Source organism: Polyodon spathula, chromosome 1 (assembly GCF_017654505.1).
Source record: "Polyodon spathula isolate WHYD16114869_AA chromosome 1, ASM1765450v1, whole genome shotgun sequence".
Lineage (NCBI taxonomy): Eukaryota > Metazoa > Chordata > Actinopteri > Acipenseriformes > Polyodontidae > Polyodon > Polyodon spathula.
This window is the reverse complement of record NC_054534.1, coordinates 29316862-29338592: the sequence shown is the minus strand read 5'-3', so window position 1 is coordinate 29338592 and position 21731 is coordinate 29316862. Positions and strand designations below refer to the sequence as shown.

The following is a 21731-nucleotide window of genomic DNA, read 5'->3' as shown; positions in this document are numbered from 1 at the left end:
AGTACCAAAAAATTGATAGCCTGCTCCCACGCTTGCCTAACATGCATCACCTGAACGTTGAGAGAAAAACAAAACTCCTCTTTTTCCAATAAATAGAGAGTTCACATACTGTTCTGCAGTTCAGCAGAGGCTCTTCTTGTCTCTGTAGTAAAACTGGTTACTACTGTTACTTGCTATTGCTACTTTGTTCCTACATCAAGTACTACAGTGTTAATCCATTTATCTGCAATGTGCATTCATCGTTCTAATTACTGTAACCGGCTACTGCTGCTTACTGTAGTCTATACTGCAAGTGTACTTTATAGTTGTCATATTAACCCCATATTATACTTAACTGCTTACCTGTTTCACTAATTGAATGTTGTGTGTATTGCGCATGGTTCTCCCACTAATGTTTCTGCCAAGGCCATAAGAAAAGAACCAGAAAGAAAAGAATGCTTCTGTAGAGGCTCCTCAAGACTGATTGTGCAGTAGAAAGGCAGGGAAGCATATCACTGCTGCATAGTCGTCAGTAAACAAAACCTTTTTATATGACCTTCTAATATGCTTTGCCATTTCACCATTTAGGAATCTTATCAGAGGCATTGTTTTTGATGAGTAGTTAGTAAGCATGCGAAAATGTTGCTTAATAGGAACACATGTATATGCTGTAAAATCTCTTTGCTCCTTTGTGTCTGCTTTTAATCTTTTTTTTTTTTTTTTTTTTTTTTTTACAACATTTCAGTTGGTCCACTCCCATTATTTCTCTTGACATAAAATTGTGCTTTTCCTTAAATGAGATAAAAGTGAAAACACAAAACACTAGATTGGTAGTTGGTCACTGGTGTTAATAAAATGCCCCCTTGGGCTGTTTCATATACTAATATTACATCCACGGAAAAGGACAGAGAATACAGTATTAAGATGGCTTTAGGATAGAAGCACCTTATAGAACATTCCTAACACTGTGTCTAAATTCTGCTCTTAATAATAGGCAGGGGCAATGCAGGTATAATATCCTGTATCCCACATTCTAAAATTGTAGAAAAGCATACAGTACAACCTTTCTTAAATCCTACTACAGTAAACCAAACTAATGCATCTACTTAGAAACATTTTTAAAGTAATTGCAAACTGTTAGGCGCCATAAAGCCACTACTGCAGCAGATTCATAGGTTTGCAAATTACAGATAAGGGTAAGAGGCTACATAAAAAAGACTCCTTGTGTGAGGAAGCCTTTGACAATCACATATTGGGAATTGTTCAAATGCTTGAAACTTAGAATGCTTGTACACTTCTAACTTCACTAAGCCTGCCAGAAACAAGAAAGGAGAAGCGGTCAAGCAGGAGGATACACTGCAGTTGTATTTAATAGAAATAGTTACAATTCATAAGGTGTAAGTACAAATCTGTTTTGAAATCTCCAAAACTGCATTAGACAAAGAAAATGTAATGTTATCATTGGATAAAGATTCAGGATTTGAACATTACATGAGCCCACCAGTTGCAAGTGGCAGACACTTATCTATCCTACTGAGGAGATGGATCATATATATGTGAATGTAGCTATTCAAAGTGTGGAATTCAGCATTTAACCCAATAATATACAAAAACCTGAAATGTTTAATGCCATAAGGGGTTATCCATAAAATACAGAACACATGTGTCCTATTTATTTTTACCAAATAATCAATTGCCTAGTACATAACATTTCCCATGCAAGCATACTTAAGGTTTAAAAGATTTTGCAGTAATAAATCTAATGTCTTTCGTGAGGATTTGTTTAAAGAGCAATTCCCATTTTGCTTTAAAAAATATTATGAAATTATAGTGAAAGAAAAAACTGGTTCAAGTAGCCGAGCAATTAAAAGGCACATTGTCATAACATTGCCAGCCCGTTTTGGAAAACCTTATGAAAACACAAGTCAGGTCAAACAATTGAAGGCTCTGTTGTGGTTTGAAATTCTACCTTGCCTTCTGCTGGTGCAACAATGAGCCTTATAATACAGATTACACATTCTCACCTTCCACCATATCAAATGCTCATTCACGGGTCCTATAAGCATCTTTTATTCCAGGTGACAAGGCAAATGCACACACAGCCTCACCTAAGAACACAATGATCCTGCCAAGCAGCAGCAAGATGAAATGCACCACTGTAACAATTCACTCTTTGTCCCAATCCAACACTATACCTACCAGCACTCTGATGCACAGCCAAGAAAAGCCACTGTGTTGGGTTACAGCTCTTGTGCTCAAACAATCTGTGCTTGTGCTTAATAAACTACAGTCTGTCTGCATTTTAGTCACTGCCAATCATCTGTAAGGATAGTGTGTCTGGTTTTATACTTTAATAATTTATTATAAGAGTTAAAAATAACGTTCAATGAGCCAGCAATAGCATAATTCTTATTTAAAAAAATGATTTATTTGGAGATTGTGTCATTTGAAGTATCCATCCTTGATTTAAACATGGTTAACAGAAGAATGAAAAACATAAAAGTATATATTAATACTATATAAAACACAACTCAATGTGTCGTCAAGCTTATTTTTTAAATATATTTATTAAACAGTGAACACAAATGTAATTAATTAGTTTACGTAATACAAATAATTGTGAGTCAAGCGCTTTTGATCTGTACAGAAACTAACCCTAACCACAAACCTTACTTTATTCCAATTATTCAGTTACAGGTCAGCATGACTAAAATTGTAATAAGAAATAGTAATACAAATGTGAAATGAATTATTACCTCCTTTTTAATGATTGTGTGGCTGGTGTAAGCAAAGATGCTGCACTATAAAAGAGAATAACAAATATGTCAGTAACAAACCGGTACATTCTCAGCCACAGCTGTAAATTTAAAATTTAAAGCAATCAGTATGACGGAAAAATGTGTGACCATGACACATATCAACAAAATATAATGAAATATTGATAAGTGGTATTTAAGACCTAAAGGTAAGTTAATGAAATGTTATTATCATGGTAAACTACAATAAAATTACTGGTTTAAAGTGTGTGGAATAACGCCTAGTGTTCTCAATATACAAGCGTGACATACAGCCAGACGAATGTACAGACAGAGTGGCATCGCCATATATTGCCACAGTCTTCGGCCTCGGGCATGTAACTGCACGAGGCGGGCATTACCACATGATTAAGCCCGCTCTTTGGGGTTCAAATGCTTAATTAATGAGATTAAAATGCACAAATATATACCTCCGTCACATCCAATTGTAGCAACCTTAGATAATGTTAAATACCATCTTTCAATCTAATCCGGGTTAAAAGCAAAACACCTATCAAAGACCCTTCAACTGTCTAAATCACGGAAGTTAAACTGCAAATGTTGACCCCTCTTTATCAAAGTTCTTGAAAGGGCGCCAGGTTGATGGATTTGTGTCAGCAGACATGGCTGCAGTTGACTGACGTATTCAGTTATTCTCTCGGGTCATGAAGGGATCAGACAACAGAGAGAGTTTTACATCCAAACATCGTAACCATTTCAACCTTATTTTCTACGGCCTGTTTCAGAGCCCTGTACAGCACCCCCTTCTCTACCATGGCTGTTACATCAGGGCTCAAATAGCAGGGAAATATTAGTCTTAGCTACAAATAAGCAGATGAACCCTGGAGGCTCAATTTCCGTTTACCAGCTCGACTGACAAGCAGGGGTTGCTGTAGCACAGTGAGACGAACAGTACCTACCCCTGCAGCATTTCAAAATTTCTGACACATTTTCAGGATTGAAAAAACATAAATCTCCATGTGGACATATTATTTACCTGAGTTCAGTTGTTAGAGCATTACTCATACCTACAATCGTACCTTGTTCCAATACCCCGTCTGGACTAGTTAGAAACAAATTTATCGAGATAATTTATTGAGCTATATATACACACATAGTGTTAACAAGGATCACTTTCTTTACTTAAGTTCCTTTAATTATAAGGCACAGTAAACCCTACCAAAGTCTTTAATAAATGTTTAAATTTGTGATTTGATACCAGAATTGCTGAAAAGTGGCCTTGGCTTTGTGCAGCAGACTAAAGTAGGTTCTGTAAATTAAATTAAGCACATCCCAAACTTTATTCGACACACAACATGCACAGCAAGCTTTTGGCAAGACTTCAGCTATATAGGAGTTCTAACTTTTTATAGCAACACTATGATCGTTGACAGTCAGTTTAGGAATTACCCTTATTCGGGAAATCTGAGGAGTACCTTTTTTTTTTTTTTTAGTAACGTAATGTCTTATTAAATAATCTTATTCCTGCCAATTTGATACAGTACTTCATTTTATGTCCCTTTTAATGTGAAATGTTTATAGATATATTGATATATATATATATTTATATATATATATATATATATATATATATATATATATACACACACACACACACACACACACACACACACACACAGCTCTGGAAAAAATTAAGAGACCACTGCAAAATTATCAGTTTCTCTGGTTTTACTATTTATAGGTATGTGTTTGGGTAAAATGAACATTTTTGTTTTATTCTATAAACTACTGACAACATTTCTCCCAAATTCCAAATAAAAATATTGTCATTTACAGCATGTATTTGCAGAAAATGACAACTGGTCAAAATAACAAAAAAGATGCAGTGTTGTCAGACCTCAAAGAATGCAAAGAAAATAAGTTCAGATACATTTTTAAACAACACAATACTACTGTTTTAACTTAGGAAGAGTTCAGAAATCAATATTTGGTGGAATAACCCCGATTTTCAAGCACAGCTTTCATGCGTCTTGGCATGCTCTCCACCAGTCTTTCTCATTGATGTTGGGCGACTTTATGCCACTCCTGGTGCAAGAATTCAAGCAGCTCGGCTTTGTTTGATGGCTTGTGACCATTTATCTTCCTCTTGATCACATTCCAGAGGTTTTCAATGGGGTTCAGGTCTGGAGATTGGGCTGGCCATGACAGGGTCTTGATCTGGTAGTCCTCCATCCACACCTTGATTGACCTGGCTGTGTGGCATGGAGCATTGTCAGAGTTGGGGAACATTGTCAGAGCAAAAGGAAGCAAGTTTTCTGCCAGGACAACCTTGTACTTGGCTTGATTCATGCACCCTTCAAAAAGACAAATCTGCCCGATTCCAGCCTTGCTGAAGCACCCCCAGATGAGTCAAATTTTCAGCTTTGCCCAACACCTGGTCGTCTAATGGTTAGACGGAGACCTGGAGAGGCCTACAAGCCACAGTGTATTGCACCCACTGTGAAATGTGGTGGACGATCGGTGATGATCTGGGGGTGCTTCAGCAAGGCTGGAATCGGGCAGCTTTGGCATGAATCAAGCCAAGTACAAGGTTGTCCTGGAAGAAAACTTGCTTCCTTCTGCTCTGACAATGTTCCCCAACTCTGAGGACTGGTTTTTCCAGCAGGACAATGCTCCATGCCACACAGCCAGGTCAATCAAGCTGTGGATGGAGGACTACCAGCTCAAGACCCTGTAAGTTAAAACAGTAGTATTGTGTTGTTTAAAAATGAATCTGAACTTATTTTCTTTGCATTCTTCGAGGTCTGACAACACTGCATCTTTTTTGTTATTTTGACCAGTTGTCATTTTCTGCAAATACATGCTCTAAATGACAATATTTTTATTTGGAATTTGGGAGAAATGTTGTCAGTAGTTTATAGAATAAAACAAAAATGTTCATTTTACCCAAACACATACCTATAAATAGTAAAACCAGATAATTTTGCAGTGGTCTCTTAATTTTTTCCAGATATATATATATATATATATATATATATATATATATATTATATATTTTTTTTTTTTTTTTTTTAATGAGAAGTAGAAATCATTTAACAAATCAAATAGCATCGCATGTTTTCCCCCAAAAACTACACTAATATAAACAGCTTTGGTCTCCTGTATAGACAAATAGACAGAAGACCCCTAGCCCTGAATCCGAGGTCTATCATTGGCTCACTTTGTGAACTTGGGCCAAGTTGCTTCACCTCTGTGTGTCTCAGCTATAAAGTTGTTTTTTTTTTTTTTAAATGGATGTTTAAAAATGAAATTTACCGCATCCAACCCTATTTAAAATGTGTTAAATTGAATAACCGACAACAACGACAGCTTTGAATAAAATGCATCAGATTCTTTTAGCAGCTCAATTTCTACTCATAGTTAGTATAGTTTATTTGTCAACGTTCAAAATGTGTACTTTCAAAAGCTACATGATCAATGTCTTATCAATAGTCAATTTTAAAAAAAAAGCATTTTAAAATCAGCTGTGCTCCGTACAGTACAACTGTTCAAAGGTTGGCAGTGCCTCCTGCTGCCTATTCTATATAAACCAAGAGCAACTGCATTACAGAGTAATCCCTGTTTCTGTAAGCCAAACTTTGCTTTCTTCTGTGTTAATTCTTTTGTATACCGATTCTCTTACAATAGGTCCTCTGTGGACTAGACATATGGACTCATTTTATCCTCTTACAGAACGTATATCTGACAGCGACTCAAGCCTGTGATTGTTATTTACAGCTCTAAAAGAAAAAAGGAAAAGAAAAAAATGACAATTATGCATCAATAATGCTGTTTCTTTTTAGCATCTACTTGCTATTCAACATACACTTCCATAAAATGAAATGGGGCAGTATTTGTTAATAACACTTCACTTTCAACATTCTTGGTAGGAAAATCAACACTGATTTTTCACAATTGCCTCAAGATATTTAAATGCACACCAGTGAACACAAATACCATTACAGATGGGCCCCATTTTTCAACTTTGTATACAGTTAAAAACATAGTAAACACACTGATCAAATTTGCCTGTCAATCAGCACGTCTGTCCTAACAGTCTACGCGACAAATCCTCTCGATTGCCTGTCTTAGCAAATTGTGCTCCAAGATTAAGTCACTCTCGACTAAAATACACTGTGCCCCATACTGTGCTACAAAGGCGTGACATGTTTTACTTTACAAAGGAAAATTCAGAGAAAAGAATGCTTGAGCAAGATCAAAGGACAGTGGAAAAATGTATTTAAGGAAATAACAGGATCTAAGGAAATTTTAACTCTGACAGATAAAAGCCACACTGTGTGGAAGCCTGGCCATCACAGAAAATAAACAGGCAAGATGCAATTGCTTATTTAAATACAGACTGTAAGATTTTAAAGAATACTTATAAATAAAATAATGAGTCAGAATATATTACCACACAATAATATAGACCTATTTTCTATTTCTGTATGGGAATATATTCTGACCCATATAATTTATGTATATATTCAATGCTTTTTACCCTCTTTCTTAAGCTGTTTTTGCTTGGCTGAGACAGTTTCGTTTTTGGTTTTGCGACACGCTGCTGTAGAAAATGGCGCATTCATAGTTATGTCTGTGCAGGTTATGCTGCTATGTGTTGGAGAAAACTTGGTCCAGAGTCGTCCCCATTTATTTACATTACTGACAAGATGACATTTTTCAGGTAGCTGGTGAAATTCTCTCATTTATACTGAACACAAATACAACCTTTTGTGGTTTATGTCCATAAGCGTTTTTCTCCTTGTATTTAAATTTTCTTGAACTTTTAAAAAAGTTTGTTAATTATTATGTTGGTGTGAAATATTTGTTTTGAATGTATACTATTATTGTCCGCTTTACAGGCCTTGTTTTAATTGGTGATAAATATGGTGGCTGTTTACATTAAGGGCACTTTCACACCTAGCTCACTTGCAAGTGATTCGAATCGTGGTTCACTTGCAAACGAAAGCCCCTTTCACACTGGTATTCCTACCCGGGTCACAATCCCCGCGTAATATGAAACCATGTACCTGGGTCGTATACAGGTTAACCTGGGTCCCAGCGACTCACCTCAGGATGTGGGTCGACACGCTTTGACCTGGGTTGAGCGAGACAAAATGCTTGACGATCGCTCATTAGCCGACGCAATAACAAAAAGCCACGCCTGCATGAGGGTTTCACTTCCGCAAGGAACATTTCTCTTTATTCTGTTTAGCTAGATTTTTGTTGATGGACACACAGCATGGGCCAGATTGCAGCAGGGATGTAGAAACATTTGCTCTAATCAACAAACATGGAAGTTCTCTCTGGAAAAACTTTCCATCATGCACAATATGGAGAATACTTTATGTGATATGGTCGTGCTGTTGTACATGTTATTTTGATTTATTTGGAGCAAACAAAATGAAACCATTGCCAAAGAAACATAAAATGTCGAAAGAGCGTCAAGTATTTGTGTTCTTTTGGAGGAAATGCCAGAGATAATCATGATTATGAAAAAGATATTGTATATTGTACATTCAACCAACTGTAATTTAGCTTTTATTGATAATAGCTTGTTGTAAATGTTGTATGTGTGATAGTGTGGTGAGATACAGATACAACAGCAACTGGTTTACTGTAAGCTCAGGCAGAGCAGCGCAAATGCAACAGTGACTAATGTCTGTACAGACAGTACTGCTTTGTCTTGGCACAATGTTTTCCTGCCAGTGTAAATGGCAGAGTTATAATAAAGTTAGACGTAATACATGTGCTAAATCATTATTCAATTGTCATGCTTTTCTTTGCTTGTGACAGTTATTATGCTTAAAGAACATGCTTGCAGCAATAGTAATTAAATCTAAAAATTGTGTGTGATCTGTTATTGACAGATGCCAATTAAATACTAATTTCTGTGCAAGAAATTGTTCTGGAATTGTATTAAAGAAACCATCAAAATTATTATGTATCTATATTTGGTGCAATTTGAAGTCTCTGGTGAAGGGTTGAGTTGTTGCAGTGTGCTGTAGTAAAAGAGATACAATGGGACTATGGGGAGAGCAGATAGAGCACATTTCTAGAGGTTCTCACACTTTTTGTGCAGAGGATCCCTTTGCAAGATGATTTTAAAATGATATCCAAACTGAAAATGATAAAACAAGAAAGAAAAACTGTACTGCTGCGAACTTAAATGTATATTGTCTGTAGGTATCACAAAACCTGTCTCTCACCACATCAGTTAACGGACATTTTTCGAACATTAGATAGATCTGTTGTTTTATCATTTTCTGGGTCTGTTGACCAAAAAAGTTGTCTAGGGGGTCAAGTGGAACACAGTTTAGGAAATGTTGCTTTAAAAGGTTCACTTATTTGTTTGACAGGAAAGGATCCACCTAGTATTATATGTTTCCATAGATGCTTAGTAGATATGCTCCAGTCAGGAGTTTTCAGTGGATTGTTTTGTGTGCTTATGTGCCACCTGCTGGTCAGGTTTAAAACATTTTGGGCAACAACATTTCAATGGACTTGGTGTGAAAGCACTTGTCCGAGTGTTGCAGCAGTCACAATTACAGGAAAAAAAGTTATTGCCTTTCAAAGATTCTGCTATTCTTGTAAACTCCAAACAATGTCCACTTGGAGTAATGGGGAAAAGGTGCAATATATCATCATCTTGAGATTATTACAAGATTACACTTCAGGTGAGAAAATTCACTAAATTGGAGACATAAATGCATCCCAAAAATTGGATTTTGATGCTGGTTTAAATTTAAATATAAAACAATGTGAATACAAAATAGAACACATTTAATACAGTACAAACGGTACACATGTAGCAGAGAGCAGGTTTCTGTGGGTATTCACTCACCTACGGCTGGTTTTCATAACCCTTTCCTCTTTCTCTCCAGGCTCCTGTTTGACATCTTCATTTTTGTCTTTTTTCAGTTTCTTTGAGATCCTGTCTTTCATTTGCTGCCTTTCTTCGGTGTTGCAATCACTGTCGTCTGCACCTCCCTCTTCATCTTCCACCTCCTCGCCCTTTCAAAACATTAATATAAAGGGGTTACATCTAATGAAATCATTTCAAACATATTACTTATTCTGCTCTCTACAGTGGTCTCTGTACAGGTTTTAAAAAAGCATGTTATAGGAAACATAGCTGATATATTTCATTTTAAAAACAGTATCTGGTACCATACTAGGTAAAAGGAAGCTCTGATTAGTGTTTTATACTTGCACTTTCTACAGTAGGTCATTTTACCTGGAGTGTGAAATTCTCTCCTCTTTTACACTTTATTTCCTGTTATTAACCAACCAGCTGTTTCCCTTAAAGACGGAGGTGCTTTGTACCAGTGACATGCTTTGATTCCCAAAACATTGCTGAAGTGAAACGATCTTCAAAGTGTAAGTGTGCCTACAGTAGCATGGTATCAGATACAATTATAAATAAATAAATAATTAAAAACAACACTTCTAATATGTGCGTCTTTCAAAACTGCACCTGCGAGACCTACACAGTGAATGGAAGGGAATGAAATGTAAGATTCCTGTTTAGTTTCTCCTAACCCCTCTATGATGTAACAAAAAATAAGCAAAAATAGGTGACTGGAATTTTGGCATCACATGTTTCCAGGACACCCCTCAAATCAATACCATTGCATTTTTTATAATTTTCATAACATACCTCAAACGAATCCCCTCTTTGACTTTTAGACTTTTGTCCCCTGTAAGAAAAGTTAAATTACAGTTAGCATCTCATACAACCAGTTACATAAAGCATTTAACTTGACAGAGTATGAAGAAAAAAACAAAAACAAAAAAAAAAAAAACTGTCTTGGGTCTGGGAATTTGTTTTGTAAAAATCCAAAACAAAAAAAATAAAATAAATCAGAGCACATAGTTCTTGTTTTACATTTTAGAAAACAAGCCAAGAACAATATAACATTGCACTGAGCTACATCACTTTCAGGTAAACTATCCATGTGTATCTAGTATTACTGTAAATGCCAAAAATATATATATAAATAAATAAAATAAACTACATTTTACCAGAGCTGATTAAATAAGCCAACAGAAATACAATCACTCAAATGGTTTTGGGCAGAGGAGGTATTGAAAGTCTTTTAAAGCAAAAAAAACGGATCAAACCTGACTGATTTTTTAAAATGTTATTATTGATATTAAGCAGTCTGAAAGAGCATTTCATTTGATACAATGAAATACAATAGTGCTGATGTTACACATGGATGAACCATCTGTGAGAAATAGGACATGAAACATGACAATCACAACAGGATTCAAACCACTAATATAAAGACGTCCTTGGGCATTAAAAGCAAACTATTAACATAAATTGCAATGATAAAAAAAATATATTAATTATACCGGTCTACAGCAGGAATTGAACTCAATCTTGGGTCACCTTTCAGTAAATCGTGACTGCTCTTGCTTCTTCCCTTCATACTCTAGAAAAAAAAGCAAACAAAAAACACTTAGCACAGAAAGTACACGCAACATGTACTCTTTTGGCTAGGTTTAAAATAAATTAGTTCCTTAAAGTAATGGTAGCTGACAAAATAATTCCATCAATCATAGCCATGTTACACTTCTATTAGCAACATAGCTCTAGAGTGTGCAGTTTTAAAAGAAAAACGTTTTAACATTAAAACCTGGCATCTTGTACTACTTTAGTTTAAAGGAAGCGCTCACTTTCAATGACTTATTCATCTGTTCACACTTGAGATTCCTGGGTCATTTCACCTCAGCAGTGTGTTCTGGGTCAGTCTGTTACTGTCTGAAAGCACTTCAGTCACTATGGGAAGTTATTGACAAGGTTATTGACAAGAAAGAAGCCAGGGAAGGGGTGGGGACAGTTTCACTCTTCAGATGAAATGACCCAGGATGTACAAGGCAGTCTAAAAGCATGGCTTACAAACAGAGTTTTCTTTAATCTAGTGTAGTACTAGACATCATGTTTTGAAGTGAAAACACACATTTGCTAGAACACATGTTTCTTTAAAAACTGCACATTTGAGGCCTATATAAATGAGCGGGTATGGATGGCAGAGATAATTTATGGAAATGTTTTCCCAGACATAAATAAAGCCAGGACTGGGGTGGAGGGTGTGTGTGAAAGGCTTCAAATCAGAAGGAGGAAAGGTTCATTTGGATGAAGGAGTCTGCCAAATAAATGATAATAAATAATAAAATAATAGTAATCAGTTTTTTATACTACAATTTTCAGAATACTGCCCGTCAAAAGACAAAAAATATTCAGATACTATGTTTTTGTAAATTATTCATACAAACCCTTTAAAAAATGCAGAACATTAAAAGTTTTGGGCAATTACACTTAAAATGTGTGCTTTGTATCTCTGGAATAACATGCACATTCATGAATTATACAATAGCATAATAATTATACAATAACAGTTCAATAGCTTTTTGGGTCATCTTGGTTTTCGGATAATATGATTATATATATCTATATATATATATATATTATATATATATCTATATATATATATATATATATTATATATATATATATATATATATAGCTGTGACACGTTCATAGTGACACGTGGTAGTTGGACGACAGCACTGATGGGAGGACGTTCTACATCTGCCGTTCAGGTTTGTGTGCACATTCAGCTCTGCACTGTCTTCATGGTATTTTTTCTTGCTCACCTGGCTCCGCTGTTCGAGCTTCTGACCTGCTGGAGGCGGAGCAGGTGACCACGTCATCAAGCCACGGCTGGGAGGCCATTTACAACAAAGCTTGCCGCATAGCTCCCCACCCCCTCCCTACCCAAAGTACTTCCCTCCAATCTTGCTTTCAGTGTTGACCTTGTGTCTAATTCCAGGCTCAGTGTGAGCTCCTTATTCCTCCATGCCAACCAGCCCCCTCCTTATTTATCACATCCCCCTCCTTCCAATCTCTCCCCGCTACAAAGTAACCAACCCCTGTTGCTCCCTTCCCACAAACCTGATTTAACTCTCCCATCAGTAAAAACTCCCTTCCCCCGTCATCACCTGACTTTCCCAGTCCCTGAAACTCCCTCCGTCCACTCTCCAAACAAAATAAGCCGCTGGAACGCATGTTCAGTCTGCAACTAGCAGGCAGCCACCTTAGATGCGTTCCTCTCCCTCAACCTCGATGTCCTTGCACTCACTGAAACAGGGATCACACCACTTAACCCTCCGCCCAGTTGGTAAAGGCGGCAGTACTGGATTACTTACGCCAGCCTCCTGGACCCCTGGTCCCCCTCACACAATAACTACCACCTTCCCCTCTTTTGAGTACCAACTTAACTCCTTTGCCTCCCCCCCGCACTACCTTTCTTGTCATTTATTGTCCTCCCGCCCCCCCCCCCCCCCCCCCCCCCCCCCCAATTTTCCCCCCCCCCCACCACCTCGACTGCCTCCTCTCCTCCCTTCTCCCTCTCCCCTACCCATTCATTCTCTTCGGCGACTTCAACCTCCACCTACATTGTTCCCCCATTGCTTCTAACACTAGTACATAAACTAGTATATAAATCTCTCCATGGCCTTGCCCCACCTTATCTGGCTGCACTAATTTCCTATTATATTCCTCCTTGAGTTCACTACCTCCAGTAGTGATTGTCCTCCCAATCACTACTGTCCCTCTATGTCCCACCCTCGCCCTGTGCCCAATCCTGTTCCTTCTCTCTTCTTGCTCCCCTAATTGGAATAAACTCCCACTCATCATAAAACAGTCACTCACTCTATGCAGTTTTTTCTCCTCCCTTAACACTCTTCTTTTCTCTCTAACCCATCTACCCTTACTCCTGGCCTCCAACCTCCTGTTATGACCTTGCCTGCCCGACCCTGACCTAGCCTCTGGCCCTTGCTTTCGTATAGCTATTAATCTCCTCACCCTGCCCCAATAATCTTACCCTTTTTCCTCACCCATTTTTTCAGATTGTACAAATTCTAAAAACTTGTAAAGCATTTTGGTTAAAGGCTCTATAATAAATGCTTATATATATATATATATATATATATATATATATATATATATATATATATATATATATATATATATAATATAATATATATATAGTTCATACATAGCAATACCAGAATACATGTCAAGTCCTTTACTGAATCTTCCTCCTTTGTGACTAAGGGACCTGACTGACCTAACTGGCTTCCGAACTTCTGCCTCTTAGCTGCGAGAGCCGAAAGAAAGCAAACTGAAATTCCTAAAGAAAATAAAGGGAAATATTATACAAATGTTGAGAAATACCATGTATCATTTATATGCCTTTCAGCAATTGAATTACAGAATAGTAGTTAGTTCAAATGGTTCATATTGGGGAAGCAGAGGAGCGTAGGTACTTGACCAAGATAACAGAGTAAAAAAATCCAATTACCAAATTATGAAAGAAACGTCAAGTGGACAAACTCAATGTACAAACTAACAGCTGCCTGAACAAGGTCACCTCTGCACTGCACAGCACACAAACGATCTGTATAGCCTAAATGTGAATTTAGTGGCAAAAACAAAGGACCCTATTCACAAAGTCTTAACTTGTCAAAGTCATGTTTTAATGGGTCAAAAATATTCAACGACAATAAATAGCCAGTAGCCAAAATAACTCAGAATTTTACACTGTAGTGAACCGTACACTGCATATATGTAAAAACAAAAAACAGGCCCTCTAGATCCTGATACTCACAATGTGCTAAAGAATACACACACACACGTAAAAGTGATATAAGGGATCTTCACTAATTAGTCTTTTCAGCATTTCACTGTTTTCTGATGTACATGTCATACAGAGAAATAAAGTGCTAGCACTTAGTTTGTGTTATTGGGATAGAAAATGTTCATTCATGAGGACTGAATAACTTTGATCTATTGTTTATGCTTCTCTTACCCCCTCTCTCTGCAAATCAAACAGCTATATTATTTTATAAAGCAATTGAGAGCACAGCAGCTGTGGTCTAACAGAATATACGCAGGTTGCTTTATCATGGTATGCACAGTTTGTACGCACTAGAAAACATGAAAGCAGTTAATAGATGAAAATTGTTGCATATTTCTCTCTGTATTTAACATTCAATCTGCCAAGGCAATTTATTTTATAAAATGTTCTTATCAGCTTCTCAAGAGTCAGTCTGCTGAGATACATTTGTTAGAAAAGATTGAGCACAATAAAAAAAAAAACACATATTATTGTATCCCTAATACATTTTAAATTTGACCAATGAAACAAGTACTCTGCAGAAACTTAAAAAAAAGGTCCAGAAGGATTTTTTTTTTTTTTTAATTCTAAATTAGAAACAAGTAGGTCTAATGGAACCCCTTTATATGAATTCAGAGGGATGCTATGATAAAATATTCCAAATATAAAAAAGTCCAAAGATCTCAGATGCAATCCTCTCACTACATGAAAAACAATGAAAATGAGTTTGTAATAATATTAGAAAGATGGATGCGACAAACGCGATAGCAGGACTATACAAATGTGGAGTTCACAGAAGAATCCCAGACAGACACAAAATATACTGCTGCTTTACATGAGTGGAGTCAAACTCAATTTCACCATACATACAGTATGTGTTAACACAAATAATGCTGAAACCAGTGCTCCACATTCAAGTTATTTGACTCCCTTGTATTTTTGGTTACATGGTTCAAAAATAACCTGAGAAATATATTCATTAAAAAGGACTATATAGATTGTATAAAACAAATGAAGATTGATAAATATATGACCTTTACAGATAAACAAAGATGAACAATGCCACTGAACCTACCGAAGGAAGCAGGAATGAATGCAGTCCAGAGCAGAAATTATTTTCAAATGGGCTTGAGTCTTCATTCTTGTGATTAGCTGCATATTAGAATATGCTCTCCTAATCACGTACCTTCATCTCTACACAGCATCTGGTTTCTATAGTTTACAGTGCCATTTTGTTCACCTCTGATTATATGCTACTGCAAGTGATCATTTTTTGAAGAAACTGATTTTTTATTATTCCTGGTAGTACTGTAATGATTCAAAATCCTGTTATTCTACAATTAAATGACATGGCACACATGCCACTAACAGCACGGCAAACAGCCTTTCACCAACTCAAATGACTGATCAGTTCACACCAGATTCAGGAGACGAGGCAGCACATAACTGAACTTTATTAAAATTCCAAGATTTTAAAAAATGAAAGACCAAAACACTTACCATGTAATACCCATAACTAGAGAAAGAATTGAGTGTACATGGAGACTGTATAAGTATAATATAAAACAAAAAACAGCTTAATCTCAAATGTTAGCCACTCTGAAGACTGTACTGCACTCTTGCTGCACCCAGCAGATATTGCTTAAATAAAGAATAATGAAAAAAAATTACTTTGTGGCTTTGGACTGAAATTTCTTTCCGTCGTCCTTTTCTTTTTCCTTTTTAATGTTTTTTACTGCCCGTGGAACTATGTCATCAAAGGGACTGTGCAACACCTGCGAGAAAATATTTATAAATCATGATTGTGGGGAAAAATGGGGGACTGCAGACATTTTTAGTGGTTCAAACAAAACTAACCAGACTAGTACTTTTTTCAGTAACTTGTCACAGTACTTTGAAAAATCTTGAGGATTGTTGATTAAAAAAGTAATGTTTTATTTACCTCAGTAGATCGTACTTTGTGTGCATTAAGTGGCCTGTCATCTTTATCCGTTTCCACTTCTGCTAATCGCAACATATTGTACACTGTATCTCCTGTAACCTAGAAAACAAACCAGCATTTTAGAAATGGATTCTAAATTCTACATTAACTTTATACACATATACATAATAAGATCCAATCCAAAATGAAAACTGGATCTAATGCTGGAAATATTTAAGGCACATTTTATTACCTTTCCGAATATAGTGTGTTTGTTATTAAGCTCATCTGCACGGCCCAATGTAAAGAAAAACTGGCTGCCATTATCATGGGGTCCAGCGTTTGCCATGGCAACCAGTCCTCTTCTGTTGAAACGCAGCCTGGAATGGAATTCATCCTGCAATTTAAAAATAGAAGACATATCTATCAAGGTCTTTCAGAATGAAAAAGAGACCATAAAACACATTGTCTAACTTTCTTATTTTCAGGCTTTTGTTGATGTACTCAAGGATACAGCCATTTAAATTGTAACAACCAGCAAAAGAATGAACAATACAGTTTAACACCTACTTAAGAACACAGAATGTATTCATCTTAAACATTATTCTACATTGTCACTGGACCCTTCTCAGAGCTGCATCACCAAAAATCATGATTATACATTGTCACTGGACCTTTCTCAGAGCTGCATCACCAAAAAGTTTGGGGTTGATATTAATATTAGTAAGCAAACCGATATCATACGACCTGGAGAGAGAGGCCCAGCTGTAAATCTTGTGCTCTGCTGACTGCAAGATTGAGAGTATGCCTTGCACAAGCAGCAGAAGTACCAGTACATCAACAAACCCTTACAGCTTGCTCCACCAAAAGTCACTCTACAAAGCAGCGAATAACAAACCGAACAGTTGAAATGATGGCTAAAGACACACTGACTATCAGCACTGTTGAAGGACAGGGCTGAATAAATAATGAACAAAAAAATAATAATAATAACGTGACTTTTAGTTAATGACATTCAATGACTTAACATCTACTCTGTAGCTTATAAAGCTTCTTGCAGCAGAACGTACACCAGGCCCGGGAGGTATGCACTGCATTCAATATGATATGTTACATAATGGACACATTTATTTAGATTTCATAGTTTTCCAATGAAGACATAATTTATTGATGCATTATAATCTGTATGTTGCCTTTAATTGTTGTTTAGAAACGATGCATAAATTGGGCTTTATGCATACTGTACTTGTATTAGACATCCTGCTATTAAAAACAGCTACTTAATGGTATTATGCAAGCATTATTTTTAGCCAGTGGCACGTTGATGTAAAGTATAATATTGTAATTAATTAATCGTTTACTAAATGACGTGTATTTGATTAGTAAAATATATTGAAATGCCCGTCCCTAGTCTACAGTAAACAAAACATATTTGGCCTCGGACATCATACGTATCATCAGTCTTTTAAAATTCCAGCATATCAAATTCTCTCAACCTACGACAGTGGCTCATTCCTTTAAATCCCAAGATTAGTCCGATTGCTCTTCGCTGGTCTCTTTCAAGCCAGTGAATTATACAACCTTATCATATTTCTACGGATTTGTACTTCTGAGTTAATAACCAAGCTTTCCATTTGCTTTTTAAATTGCTACACACTGTCTGATTGCTGACAATGATGAGTCTATTACAAAACATTAGAATGAGGTTTTAGACACATGAAATTGAAATACACATCTGTGAATATACTTTACGAGAACCCAACTAAAGAGCATCTGGGAAAAAATATCAAGGAGAGAGAACAGTCAAGGGTATACAAACCTATATTAGCAAATCAGCTTTTTTTACATCCTATTGGTTTGCTAAGAGATATCGAAAAAAACATTTTATACTCTTACTTAAACATCAACAAGTTCCACCAAGTTAGTCCAAATCAGTCCAAATAAATTATGCGGTTAAACATTATTCTCCGCGAGACTGAAGTGCAAGGCGACTCATTTTAATATTTACTGCAGCACATGGCTTTAAATTTAAGATGTAATTCAGGAAAGGGGACTTTGACTAGATGTCAAGAAAAAAAAATATATATTTTATATATATATATATAAAATTTTAAAAAACAGGGAAAAGGGAAAACGTAACAATTAGGCCTAAAAGTTAGTGCTGAGAAGGACTAGATCAATTGACAATGTGGGTCAGCTGAAAATGCTTGATAACACCCAACAGCAAGCTAACACAGTAAACTACTAAATACAGTAAAAAGGATGTATCAGGCTATTTAGCACTTCCCTTAACCAGATATAATATTAACGACAAAAACAGCTTTTAGATTTTGTATCACTAGAAGAACAGGCCATCTAAACACATAAGAATTACACAGAGCTTCTCCTCTTTGGACTAGCACTAACATTTGATCTCCAGGCAACATTACATTCTGAACTCTTAAAGGCATTTAATGAAATACAGTATACTCTTGAGATTACTTACCTTAAAGGGGCGTCCATAGATGGATTCTCCTCCAGTTCCTGTTCCAGTGGGATCCCCTCCCTGCACGATAAATTCTGGGACAACACGGTGGAAAATTGTACTGTCATAGTACCCTTAAAAGAAAGAATTTCTTTGATAATTAAGACTTTACAATCTTTTTTATTACCACTTATTGACATAAGAAACATAATCACTTTCCCATTTTCTGAATAGATTAAGCAAAAAAAATATGCTAGGTTAACGGAAAATAAACAGCTTAATAATAAATTAAACAAATATTCTTGTCAAATAACAAAAAATGAGCAAAAAGCACTAACGCTATGAAGACCAGTAAAGAGAATCTAAATGCTTACCTTCCATGCAAAGTTGAACAAAATTTCTGCATGCTTTTGGGGCCTCTTTGGACCACAGTTCAATATCAATATCACCTGCCGACGTCTTTAACAATACCTGGAGAACAAAGCAGTACAATTGTTTTGCAGGTGAGATTTGCTGCTTTCATGCAGATGAAAGCAAACAAAACATGATCTTGGCAAGTGCAGTGTGGCTTAAGAATTCTACAGCATACAGTATAAACTTGAGGGGTAATACTATCCTGTAAATCAAAAAATATGTACCTGAAATATCAGGTTTTAAAAGAATGCACTGTGCTCGATATATCAAATACAAAATGTATCTGGTCTACATTAGATTATTCAGTCACTGAGGAATAAAGCAGTGATCATTTATTTTTTTGCTCAGTTCTTCATTGATGTGTTGGACACATATGGCAGCAACAGTTTGTTTCTTCGTATTTTACAATAACGAATTAGCAAATATCCATAAATATTTATGTGCATTATTCCAAACCATTCAACAAACTATTTCTTGATGAATACATCCCAATCAACTGGCACATTGATCATCATCTGGCTCTGACCTGTGCCGCTTGCAGATTCATAATTGTGTACCTAATGCTCAGATTCTGCATCCACCTTTAATCTATTCACACTACCTAAATAATATGTGATCATCATGTCTTGAAAACATGGATTAATTATGGTACAGAATACATTCAATTATAATGAAAATAAAATACTTTTGTTTGAATGCGGATGTGTGTATTTTTGTTATGAGCTGCATAAACCGGTTATTGGATTATTCTGCAGCAAGCAGATGCTATCACAAAGGCAAGGGTGATTGGTTTTGATTGCCATGGTAATTTAGTAATTCCAATTTAAACAACTGAAAGAAACAGCGGCTTGAATTGGCTTGAATTTGCGCTGATTCCTGCCAACTGCTTTATTAGCCTTAGTGGAGCGCAGCAATCAGCATGAATTGAAGCAGCTGTTTGGTCAATTGTTTCAACTTGAATGGTATATTATCCCAATCAGCATCACTGACCCGCACTTGAGTGTCAGCATATGCTTACATGACAGTGATTCCCATTCTATTGAAGTAATTGTATCTAACAAAATAGTTCCATAAACGTTCTCCACCATGCATATCCATTTCGAAATGTCTGTTTGCAAGAGGTCAGCCCTTCACTGGTTTCTTTCCTGTCAATAACCAATCTGCTGCTTCCCATATTTATTGATGTGCTTTATAACCCAAAAGACAATGCCGGGGTGAAAAGACCAAGGAGGCAAGGCAGTAACAAACTTCCTGGAAGGCAAGAAAACTTAGTAGTGTAATACCAAAAATACATATTTGCTTTAAAAACTTTACATGGGAGATCTACGTAGCTAATGGAAATAGGAAACCATATTGACTTTTACCCGCTAAAATTTCAGGGTGAGTAAAAAATCGTGGCGTTTCAAACGTTATCTTGAGACCTGTTAAGGTTTCTGATGTGTTTAATTTTAGAATATTTAAAAAGATCGAAAACATCTCTATAAAATAGATTTAAAAAAATCCCCTCCTTGTTAATAACATTTCATTGGCTGAATATCTTGAACTAAACACTTTAGTCAACATGTTAATTTCTTCTGATTTTACACTGTCTGTCAAAAAGGCAGGACTGTAATAATTTAATAGTATTTTGGACAACTTCCCACAATCTTTAGCTCCAGTCTCCAAGTGCTGGAAAAGTCACCTGAAATGTGAGGGACTATTCATCTGCAGTCTCAACGGAATGAATAGCACAAAGACGTCAGTTAGTTCATTAGGTCTCGTTTTTATTGAGGGCATATACATTTTAATTATTATTGGGATGTGACCAAGACATCCTTTGTGCGTCACTCCAGATGCGTGAACTGCTAAACAACGGCCACTTCAAATCTCAAAAGAACTGATCCACATGTGAAATGTTGGTAAGATAAAGTACTATTTCTAGCTAAATCCTCTACTGCAGATAATAATAATATGAAGCTTAACCAGTAACATTATATCCATAATAATAATAATGCATGCAACACAGTACCTCTGCAGTGCCAGGTGGAAGAGACCTACTGTGTGCGTGACAGCTTCCGTAACGAAGCCTGTATAATCTACTAAGTCAAACAAGTATTCAGTAGCAACACGAATATACAAAATAACAAAACATGACACCGGAAATCACTTGTGCTGTCCAATTAATTACTGTACCACTAAACAAAAACAAACATGTTAACCTACCTTTCCATTCGTTGGGGGTTCTTGTATATAAATGTTACTCATTGTTTTCTTCTGGTTGATACAATTAAATTATACAACTTAAAACAGAAAGAATAAAATATAAAAGTATCAGTCTTCCCTTTGATTTCTGACAGTAATAACAACCCACGAGCTAAATTAGAGAAAGCAATGTAAATATACCGCCATGTTGTTGAAAAACAAAATCACGCATGGGAAAAATAGGGGTGAGTTCACGACCAAGGTGCACACATTTAACATAGCAAGAA

At 36.2% G+C, this 21731-nt stretch overlaps 1 protein-coding gene across 1 annotated transcript in view; it reads right to left on the bottom strand.

Annotated features, from left to right (window-relative positions):
* Nucleotides 1-21661, bottom strand: part of LOC121316917 (spliceosome-associated protein CWC27 homolog) — an 88010-nt gene extending 66349 nt beyond the window's left edge. Inside the window, 11 exon segments of the mRNA XM_041252293.1 lie at nt 9619-9788; nt 10435-10474; nt 11136-11215; nt 12786-12789; nt 13907-13978; nt 16136-16239; nt 16407-16505; nt 16639-16782; nt 18871-18983; nt 19224-19320; nt 21466-21661. Of these exon segments, the coding sequence (XP_041108227.1) occupies nt 9619-9788; nt 10435-10474; nt 11136-11215; nt 12786-12789; nt 13907-13978; nt 16136-16239; nt 16407-16505; nt 16639-16782; nt 18871-18983; nt 19224-19320; nt 21466-21507 (965 nt within the window). The 5' untranslated portion in view covers nt 21508-21661.
* Between the last annotated feature and the right edge of the window lie 70 nt (nt 21662-21731).